The 11,742-nt window shown below is 36.5% G+C and overlaps 1 protein-coding gene across 1 annotated transcript; it reads right to left on the reverse strand.

Annotated features, from left to right (window-relative positions):
* Positions 1-509: 509 nt before the first annotated feature.
* LOC110299265 (olfactory receptor 52A5-like) lies at positions 510-1,457 on the reverse strand. Its single transcript, XM_021168922.2, has one exon. It carries the CDS (start codon positions 1,455-1,457, stop codon positions 510-512), a length of 948 nt encoding a protein of 315 aa, XP_021024581.2.
* Between the last annotated feature and the right edge of the window lie 10,285 nt (positions 1,458-11,742).

Consider the following 11,742-nt stretch of genomic DNA (forward strand, 5'->3'; position numbering starts at 1 on the left):
TTGGAATCTATGTAAAAAGCTGAGTGTGATGGCAAATGTTTTATCTCATTGTTTGGAAAGGTAAAAGAAGATGTCCATGCCAGAACAATAAAAGTGTGAAAACCATGTCAAAAGAGGCCACCCACAAACAAGAACAACAACAACAACACAAAACAAAGACAACAAAAGCCAACATAACAAAATGGAATGTATCTGGCTTTCACATGCACCAGTAAACACTCTTTTTCTTTCTTTCTCTTTGTCTTCCTCTTCTTCCTCTTCCACTTTCTCTTTCTTTCTCCTTCTTCTCCTCCTCCTTCTCCTTCTCTTTCACCTTCTTTCTATCTCTTTTTCTCTTTCTCCTCATTCTTTCTCCTTTTCTCTCCCTCTCTTTAAACACACACACACACACACACACACACACACAGAGAGAGAGAGAGAGACAGAGAGAGACAGAGAGAGAATGTAAGCAAAATAAGAGTGTTGAGTGAGATTTGCAATTTGAAACAAAATTAATAAATGAAACATCATTAAGAATAATTACAATACAAAATTTTGGACACTTGATCTCGAATCTGTTTGGTCTTCACACCATAAACAATAGGATTGAGCAAAGGTGGGACAAGTAGGTAAAGGTTGGACAGGAGAATGTGAATGTAAGATGGAACATGGTAGCCAAACCTATGTGTAAAGAAGGAGAAGAAGGCCAGAAGGTAAAACTCCAAGAAGACACAAATATGGGCAACACATGTATTAAAGGCTTTGAGTCTTGCTTCCTTTTGAGGGAGCTTGAAGACAGTTATAAATATTCTAATGTAGGAGAGTGTGATGAAAATTATGTCTAGTCCAAGTATACTGAAGGCCACAAACAGACCATAGATCTTGTTGACATGAACATCTTCTGCTGCCAGCTTCACAATGGCCATGTGTTCACAGTATGAATGGGAAACAACAGTGGTCCAGTAGAATTTCAACCTGCATTTGATAAGAATGAGACATGGAGCTACAAACAGGGCTGCTCTGAGTGTGACTCCTACTCCTATTTGAGTGAGGAGTCTCTGGGTAAAGATGGATGCATGTCTTAGAGGATCACATATTGCCACATAACGGTCCATTGCCATGGCAAACAAGATGCCTGATTCAATACATTGGAATGTGTGAATCAGCCACATCTGTAAGAGACAGACATCAAAGTATATGGTTGGAAGGTGAAACCAGAATATTCCTAACATTTTCGGTAAGATGCAAGTACTGAGAGCAATGTCTGTTGCTCCAAGCATTGCTAGGAAGAGGTACATGGGCTCATGGAGGCTTCGCTCAACTTTGATGACAAATAGGAGTAGAGAATTCCCCAAAAGTGCAATGATGTACATGATACAGAAAGGAATCCCAATCCAGAACTGCACAGACTCCAAGCCAGGAATCCCAGTCAGAGTCAGCACTGAAGGCCTGAAGATGGTGCTGTTGAGATGGGGCATGCTGCCTCAGCCTGTAGACATATGGCTTCTCAACTAGACTGGCAGCTGGTACTGAGAATATTCCTTCTGTGTTATGCTCTCACCTAGATTCACACAATCAGAGACTGAATGGGATTTCACATGGCATTTTCAGATACAGAATTTTACTGATAAGATTGCTTTATGTAGATCCAAGAATGTCTACATATCTTCTCTAGGTGTGAATGTTTTATTTCAGAGTTCAGTTTTCTTTTTTTATAAGTGGATATTTCATTTATTTACATTTCAAATGTTATCCTCTTTCCTGGTTTCCTCTCCACAAACCCCCTAGACACTCCCCCTCCCCCTGCTTTTTATTAGGATGCCCACCCACTCACTCCTACCTCACCACCCTGGCTTTTCCCCTTACTGAGGCATTGAGCCTTAAAAGGACCAAGGGCCTCTCCTCCCATTGATGACAGACAAGGTCATTTTCTGCTACATATGTGACTGGAGCCATTGGTCCCTCCATGTGTACTCTTTTATTAGTGGTTTAGTCCCTGGGAGCTCTGGGGTGTGTGGTTGATGATATTGTTGTTCTTATTGGGCTGCAAATCCCTTTAACCCCTTCAATCCTTTCTCTGACTCCTCCATTGGGGTCCTTGGGCTCAACTCATCCCCCTCACATTTATGTCTTTCCATGTCTATCTCATCATAAACATACACAATAAACATACACAAGAGACACAAACTTTCCAAATAAATGCTTATTATGTATATTCCAGAAAGAAGATGTGTCTGTATACTTATGAAAAGTATTTAATTGAAAATGAGATTTGGTTGCTTGTGATTGCTTGTGATTATATATATATATATATATATATATATATATATATATATATACATATATATACACATATATATACATATACATATATATACAAATAGTTTTATAGACATGTATACACATATGCATATAAACATTTGTTGTTACATCTTTTTCAAGAAGCAATTCTCCATTTAACAAAGATGTAAGAAAAAGGGCAATTAAATGTATATTCACTCTTTACTGATACAGTAGTATCAGTAAGCACTGAGTAAATAATGAATGTGAAGAAGTTTACTATATCTTAGTATTTCATGACATAGGTATTCTCCTGTTTCTCCTCTCCTCTCTCTAAAAGACCTCTTTTCTCCACCTTGATCACCTTCTGATTTAACATGTTTAAATATATACAAAATGTGTGTTATATATGTATATTCTCAATAATATATGCTTTCTATTAATATGATTGTTATTTTTAGCCTGCAATGTTATATATTTTGTCTCAATATGATGAAGTAAATTGTCTTTAAATTTACTTTATGGGTAAATTTAAGAACATATTGGGTAAAAATTTTTTTGTTGAAATGATATCTGAATTGACCAAAGATGAGAGGAGACTGTTGTAATTAAGATTCAACCACTTAAATAAAACTACTAAACTAAAATAATCTTGATATTAAAGATGTCATTATTTTAATCACTTTTACATACTTTTAGTATTTGGAGAATCTGTTTTTTAATTCTACATCATATCCAGAGTAAAACGTGTATTATTGCTGCCTTGCACTTCTTTTGTAGTTTTCCTAACATATTTGTTTTTTATTTAACTCCCAGATTAAACACCTACTCTTTGAATTCTCTTTGTCTTTAATTACAAGTTAAATAATTAAAAAGTTAGTATTTATCTGTTTTCTTATTGAGGGAATATTTAATGATTATAATCTTTTAGAAACCTCCAAGTTAATTGTAGTTTACTTTCATTTCAATTGGTTAAGTTTTGAAATAATATATTTTTTAATACAGATCTACATTATTGCCAGTTATGCACATGCAGAGATAACTGGAGGCTAGGATTAGGAAAAGGAAATGACCACTATCAAAAATGCTAAAAATCTTAGTGTCTTTTAGTATAAGCATTGTGGGATTTTATTACCACTTGCTGCTAATATAATGACTAAAAGTGGCTTACATACCTGTATCCATAAATGACTACAAGAAAAGATGGGAGAAATACCTTCTAGTATTAGAAAAAAAAAAATCAACATTTCATGTTAACACTCTGCACATTTAGGTCAAGTTCTATGGACATATTTCCTTCCTTTATATAATGTCTGAGCTGAAATATAATTAATTAGAAGTCACCTCATATGTGCAGGTGCAATTCCCATAGTCTCTTCACATATTACCTTAGTGTTTCTTTTGGAAGTTCAGAGACTCACATGGGAACACAAACATGTTTAATTTCCCAACCTCTTTGTATGGGCTCAGATATTAATGATATTGTAGCATTTCAGAGGCTACTAAAGAACATGATTCTTGTTCAGCATCCAAGCAAGGAGTTGGTGCAATTCTCATGGCACGAATGAGTAACCAACTAATCTTTAATACAAGGCCCAGTGTTAATCAATCCCTGTCTTCATACTTATACAGTTCTTGCATCTATGAGGCACTACACTGGTCCACCAGAACTCTTCTGTTAAATCCTGGTGACTCCTGTAATATCCATATCAGTTTTAAAGAGTAAACTTCAGTATCAACAATTGACTGGACAAAAATGTCTACAGATAACAAAAAATATCCACAAAGTAATTTTTGTGTTTAAATGCCTCCTAAGATTTAATACATCAACACCAGGAGCAAACTGGTCTATTTCTACTACCACAGTGCCTATACATGCTGGAATTATCAATTTTACTTTACAAAGCTGAGAATGACTTTAACAGCAGGTGTCTAAATATCATTGAGACATAAAGCTATGCCCATTTGCTTTTGCAAATCTTACTGCCAATTACTTCTAGAAAACATCTCTGGTGGTCATGGACATTGACTGTCTGATGTTAGGCAGTCCCAAGTAAGTGTAATCAATCAGCTTTTCAAATGGGCTGGCTCATGTCATAGAGGCATTAACACCGCATACATAATCAATAAATGTAATTTTTTCACAATAGCATTTCCCCGAATTGCAATCCTTTTATATTCACCACTGTGCATATTTAAAGCTATGTTCATTATGATATTCTGACACATAAAAGATTGGGGAATATAGCAGTTAATGTTCTACATAGAAAAGGTTTTTAATACATAAATAGTTCATTCTAATTTGTGAAGGAATATTTCCACAAAATGAATGGTTATTATTACCTATTTAAAACTAATACTATGGATATGAATCCCTAAACTCATTGCAATTTTCTTAAAGGCAAAACTCTAATGAATGGGTAACATATATCTATTTCTCTGTATTTCTGATAACCAAAGTGCTCTTGACAACTGTATACACTCAGAGACAAATATACACCTTATTTTCCATTCTTTGGGTCTTGTTTTGCTAAGAAAATGAGTTCTTGAATTTGCAACTCTTCATTACTGTAACTTTCTACTCTTGATCAGAATATCATAACGAACATAGCTTTAAATATGCCTCGTGGTGAATATAAAAGGATTACAATGCAGGAAAATGTTGTTGTGAAAATAGCAGAAACTTCCCATGACTATGGGTGAAAGTCTGCCCCAAACCCTCTAAGTCAGGAATGTAACAGAATATGTAAAGATGCTCAATTGTGAAAGAAAGAGTGGCTAAATGGAACTGATTGCACAATGTTTTACATTCTCATTAATTTTAAATACATTTTTTCATGCTAATCATAATTGCTAATACCAACTGAGAAAACAAACCACTGATTTTTAATATTTTATTTTATTATTATTAATCATTCCATTTGTTTACATCTTAAATGATATCCCACTTCCTGGTTACCCCTCCATCAACCCACATTCTACATCTGTCCTTGACCGTCCCTTTTGTCTATATAAGAGTGCATCTCCACCCACTCACAATCTCCTGCCCCACCGCTCCAGCATCCCCCTACTCTGGGGCATCAAACCTCCCCAGGACCAAGAACCTCCCCTCCCATTGTTGTTGGGCAAGGCCATCCTCTGCTACATATGTATCTGGAGCCAAAGATCCCTTTATCTATACTCTTGGTTGGTAGTATAGTGTCCAGGAGAACTGGGTGGTCAGGCCAAACTATGTTGTTCTTCTGATGGTGTTGCAATCTCCGTCTGCTCCTCCAGTCCTTTCGCCAGCTCCCCATTGGGTTCCCTGAGTTCAGCCTGATGGATGGCTCCAAGTGTCCTCCTCTGCATTGGTCAGTTGCTGGCCAGACCTCCCCAGGAACTGCCATACTTGATTCTTGACCACAAGCCCCTCTTGACCACTGTGACAGTGTTGGGTTTCGTGCTTGCAAACATGATATATTCCCAGGTGTGGCCATTCCCTGGTTGGCCCTTCCTTCAGTCTCTGTTCCATTTTTTGTTCTAGTTCTCAATTTGGACAGGAACATTTCTGGGTTAAGAAAACTTTGAGATGTGTGGGTGGCTCCATCGCTTGACCAGAGACTGTGCCAATCTGCTGGAGGTAGTCTCCATAGGTTCTATCTCTCCCTTCTTTGTGCATTATGGATAAAGTCATTCCCATTGGGTTCTGGGAGCCTCATATTTCTCTGGTGTCTGGGACCCTCTAGTGGCTATACCCAGTTCCTCATTCCTCCTGCTACCTATTTTTATTAGATTTCTTGACCCTCTGTACTTCTCTCATGTCTCCTCCAGATTCTGATACTGCCATCCTTATTTTCTCCTCTTCCTTTCCCCTTCCCTTGTCCCCTTCTCCTTCCATTTCCCACAATTTTCCAGTTCCCCCTAAGTGCAAGTCTGAAGCATTCACACCCCTGATCTTCCTTTCTTCTACCCTCCATATGGTCTGTAGGTTGTATCATAGGCATTGTGAACTTTGGAGTTAGTATCTACTTATTAGTGAGTACCTACCATGTGTGTTCTTTTGTGACTGGGTTACTTCATTCAGGATGATATTTTCTAGTTCTACCCATTTGCTTGGAAATTTCATGTAGTCATTCTTTTTAATCACTGTGTACTACTCCATTGTGTATATGTACCACATTTCTGTATCCATTCTTCTGTTGAAGGACATCTGGGTTGTTTCCATATGGTCTCTTATAAATAGGGCTGATATGAACATAACAGAGCATGTGTCCTTGTTACATGTTGGAGCATCATTTGGGTATATGCCCAGGAGTGGTATGGCTGGGTCCTCAGGTAATACTATGTCCAATTTTCTGAGGAACTGACAAACTGATATCCAGAGTGGTTGTACCAGCTTGCAATCCCACCAACAACGGAGGAGTGTAGCTCTTTCTCCACATCCTCACCAGCATCTGCTCTCACCTGTGTTTTTGATCTTAGTCATTCTGACTGGTGTGAGATAGAATCTTAGGGTGTTTTGATTTGCATTTCACTGGTGACAAAGGATATTTCTCAGTCGTTTAAGATTCCTTGGTTGAGAATTGTAGTGGAAAATATTAAAAATAACCGGCAGGCTTTCTGGTGCTACTGCAACTCTCAGACTGGCATGATCCTGCCGGGCTATTCTCTCTGCCAGCAAACTCTTTGGTGGGGCTGGAGTTCCTGAGTTCCCTTTGCTGGTACATCAACCCCATGCAAACAACTGTCAGCCCCTTGGTCAGCCAGCACAACATGCATTTACCTAGAAGAAACAAAACTCTAGAAGCTTATAATTAACAAGTCATATTTATGTGTCAATAAATTCTCACTTCACAAGATTCTAATACAATAATTTCAGAACCAATTTGATAATGATAAAAGCTGCCCACCTAGATTTGACAAATTATTCCAATTATTCTATCCTTTATAATATCATAACTACCTGTGGCTATTTAAAGCCACACTGGTTCAGGTTCTTCTTCCTGTCCATCTGCATCCATCTTGGCTTCTCTTTCTTTCTCTCGAGACTCTGTCTCTGCAACTCTTAGCACCACCTCTGTTTTCCCTGTCCAATCACAGACCCCCTGCTGCACCAATATTTTAATGTGATTGGATAGGGAAAATCCTGTCACAGAGAATTCCCTATTTAGCTTTGTACTTCACTATTCTTTTAAAATATATGTTTAAAAAAGAATTTTATTTTAATTATTTGCAAAACAATATTACAATATTTTGTACAGATATTGTTTCTACTTTGTACTCAAATTTTTAATAAGGCTATTTGGTTCTCTGGAGTCTGCCTTCTTGAGTTTTTTTGTTTGTTTGTTTTTTGTTTTTTTTATATTGGATATTAGCCCTCTATTGGATGTAGAGTTGGTAAAGATCTTTACACAATCTGGGTTTTGCCATTTTGTACTATTGATAGTGGCCTTTGCCTTACAGAAGCTTTGCAATTTTATGAGATTCCATTTGTTGACTGTTGATTTAGAGCATAAGACATCGGGGTTGCTCAGGAAGTTTACCCCTGTACCCATGTGTTCGAGGCTCTTCGCCACTTCCTTTTCTATTAGATTCAGTGTATCTGGTTTTATGTTGACGTCATTGATTCACTTGGACTTGAGCTTTGTGAAAAGAGATAGGTATGGATCAATTTGCATTCTTCTTTATGCAGATGGCCAGTTGAACCAGCACCATTTGTTGAAAATGCTGTCTTTTTTCCACTGAATGGTTTTAGCTTCTTTGTCAAAGATCAAGTGACCATAGGTGTGTGGTTTAATTTCTGGGTCTTAAATTCTATTCCATTGATCTACTTGCCTGTTTCTGTATCAATACCATGCAATTTTTATCACTATTGCTTTATAGTATGGCTTGAAGTTAGGGATGGTAATTCTCCCAGAAGTGCTTTTATTGTTGAGAATAGTTATTGCTATCCTTAGTGTTTTATTATTCAAAATGAATTTGAGAATTGCTCTCTCTAAGTCTATGAAGAAATGTTGGAATTGAGTTGGAATGTTGATGGGATTGCATTGAATCCATAGATTACATTCAGCCAGAAGGCCATTTTACTGTATTAATCCTGCGAATCCATGAGCATGGCAGATCTTTAAATCTTCTGAGGTCTTCTTCGATTTCTGTGAAGTTCTTGTCATACAGATTTTTCACTTGCTGGGTTAAAGTCACACCAAGTTATTTTATATAGTTTGTGACTATTGTGAAGGGTGTTGTTTCCTTAATTTCTTTCTCATCCTTTTATCCTTTGAGTATAGGAAGGTTACTGATTTGTTTGAATTAATTTTATACCCAGCCACTTTGCTAAAGTTATTTATTAGATGTAGTTGGTTGCTGGTAGAATTTTTTGGGTCACTTAAATATACTATCATATCATCTGCAAATAATGATAACTTAACTTCCTCCTTCCCAATTTATATCCTTTTGATCTCTTTTTGTTGTCTAACTGCTCTGGCTAGAATTTCGAGTATGATACTGAATAGGTATGCAGCATTGTCTAGTCCCTAATTTTAAAGGGATTGCTTTTAGTTTGATGTTGGCTATTGTTATACTGTATATTGATTTTACTATATTTAGGTATGCACTTTGAATTCCTGATCTCTCCAATACTTTTAACATGAATGGGTATTGTATTTTGTCAAAGGATTTTTGCATCTAATGAGATAATCATATGTTTTTTCTTTGAGTTTGCTTATATAGTGCACTACACTGATTGATTTCTGTATATTGAACCATCCCTGCATCTCTAGGATTAAGCCTACTTGATCATGGTGGATGATCATTTTGATGTTTTCTTGGATTCAGTTTGTGAGAATTTTACAGAGTATTTTTGCATCGATATTTATAAGGAAAATTGGTCTGTAGTTCCCTTTTTTGGTTGGGTCTTTTTGTGGTTTAGGTAACTGTGGTTTCATAGAAAGAATTGGGCAGTGTTCCTTCTGTTTCTGTTTTGTGGAATAGTTTGAAGAGTATTGGTATTAGCTCTTCTTTGAAGGTCTGATAGAATTCTTCACTAATGCCGGGCGTGGTGACGCGTGCCTTCTACTCCTCTTGCGTATATTTGCTTCTTTTTGTTCTAGAGCTCTCAGAGGAGCTGTTAACCTGCTAGTGTATGCTCCCTCTAGTTTCTTCTCAGAGGCATGCAGAGCTATGAGTATTCCTCTCAGCATTGCTTTCATTGTGTCTCATAAGTTTGGGTGTGTTGTGGCTTCATTTTCATTAAACTCTAAAACGTCTTTCATTTCTTTCATTATTTCTTCCCTGATCAAGTTATCATTGAGTAGATAGTTGTTTAGTTTCCATGTGTATGTGGGCTTTCTGTTGTTTTTGTTGTTATTGAAGACCAGTCTTAGTCTGTGGTAGTCTGATAGAATGCATGGGATTAATTCAATGTTCTTATATCTGCTGAGTTTTGTTTTATGTCTGAGTATGTGCTCACTTTTAGAGAAAGTATCATGAGAAGAAGGCATATTCTTTTGTTTTAGGTTGAAAAATTTTGTAAATGTATATTATATCCATTTGGTTCATAAATTTTTAGTTTCAGGGTGTCTCTGTTTAGTTTCTGTTTCCATGATCTGTCTATAGTAGGTTGAAATCTCCTACTATTATTGGGTGAGGTTCAATGTGTGTTTTGAGCTTTAGGAGCTTTTCCTTTACAAACGTGGGTACCCTTGAATGTGGGGCAAAGATATTCAGAATTGAGAGTTCATTCTGGTGGATTTTTCCTTTTATAAGTGTGTAGTGACCTTTCCCATCTTTTTTGAAAACTTTGTGTTGAAAGTCTATTTTGTTGGATATTAGAATGGCTATTCCAGCTTGTGCCTTGGGGCCATTTACTTGGAAAATTGTTTTCTAACCTTTTACTCTGAGGTAGTGTCTGTCTTTTTCACTGAAGTGTGTTTCCTGTATGCATCAAAATGCTGGATCCTGCTTATGTATCCAGTCTATTAGCCTATGTCTTTTTGTTGGGGAATTGAATCCATTGATGCTGAAAGATATTTGGGACCAATGATCATTGCTTCCTGTGATTTTTGTTGTTAGACTTGGAATTACATTTGTGTGTTTCTCTTCTTCTGGATTTGTTGTGAAAAGATTTATTCTTTGCTTTTTGGGGGGTGTAGTTTCCCTCCTTGTATTGCACTTTTCTTTCTATTATCCTCTGTAGGGCTGGATTAGTAGAAAGATATTGTTTAAATTTTATTTTGTCTTGGAAAACTTTGGTTTCTTCATCTATGGTAATTGTGGGTTTTGCAGGGTATAGTAGTCTGGGATGGCATGTTTAATCTCTTATGTCTGTATGACATTTGCCCAGGAACTTCTGGATTTTAGTCTCTGGTGAGAAATCTTGTGTAATTCTGATAGGTCTGCCTTTATATGTTACTTGACATTTTTCCCTTATTGTGGTCAATATTAAGTATTTTTTCTGTGCAATTGGTGTTTTAATTATTATATGGTCAGAGGAATTTCTTTTCTGGTCCCATCTGTTTGTTGTTCTGTAGGCTTCTTGTATGGTTATGGGCATTTCTTTCTTTAGTTTCAGAAAGTTTTCTTCTATAATTTTGTTGAAGATGTTTGCTGGCCCTTTGAGTTCAGAATTTTCACTCTCTTCTATACCTATTATTCTCAGGTTGGGTCTTTTCATTGTGTCCTGGATTTTCTTGAATATTTTGAGATAGGAAGTCTTTGATTTTGGTATTTTCCTTGACTATTATTTCTATGTCTTGTATTGTATCTTCTGGCTCTGAGATTCTCTCTTCTATCTCTATTATTCTGCTTTTAACTATGTACATTTAGCATAAAACTGTTCTTTAATTTAATATTTTTATGACTATATATTACTGTCTTTCCCTCCATCAGAGAAATTTTTGGTGTTGTGTGTGCGTGCGTGTGTGTATATGTGTTTTGTTTTGCAGTGTATGTCAATTACTATAGAGCCAGTGAATTGTCAATAGATAAAGAATAAAGTGACTATGGACTTCTCAGCATTAGATGGGCATCTATATTATACTCCTTTACCAAGGCTCAGGCACCATCATGAAAGAGGGGAAGGAAATATTGCAAGGTAGTGGAAATGAGCAATAAAACTATTTGTTAGGCATGACAGGGCCACTCCAATATGAACTCACAGTGGTAGGGACTTACTATGTAAGACCTGCACAAAATAAAGCAACTGAGCATTCAAACATGAATGAGGTAGAGGTTCAAGCAATACCATCTCTATCTAAGTGGGAGTCAGTTTCCTTCAGAGATGTAGTATAAGAGAAATTATGTTCTAGAAAATTGTCTTATATCAATGCACACACAGACAGCACTAAATGGAATCCATGATTTATAAACTAAGTATATGGAGTTGGTAAGGGAAGGGGTCAGATTAGGGGAAGCACTGAGGGAGAGGAAATAGGGGCCTGAATTTTATCAGAATACCTTATATATGAAATTCTCAAACAGCATAAAATATATAATAGAAAGAACTCC

This window comes from Mus caroli, unplaced genomic scaffold (genome assembly GCF_978045245.1).
Source record: "Mus caroli unplaced genomic scaffold, Mus_caroli_1 scaffold_8, whole genome shotgun sequence".
Taxonomy (NCBI): Eukaryota; Metazoa; Chordata; class Mammalia; order Rodentia; family Muridae; genus Mus; species Mus caroli.

What these genes read in the sequence shown, in the direction of transcription:
- LOC110299265 (XM_021168922.2), bottom strand. Translation starts at nt 1,457, where the DNA reads ATGCCCCATCTCAACAGCACCATCTTCAGGCCTTCAGTGCTGACTCTG.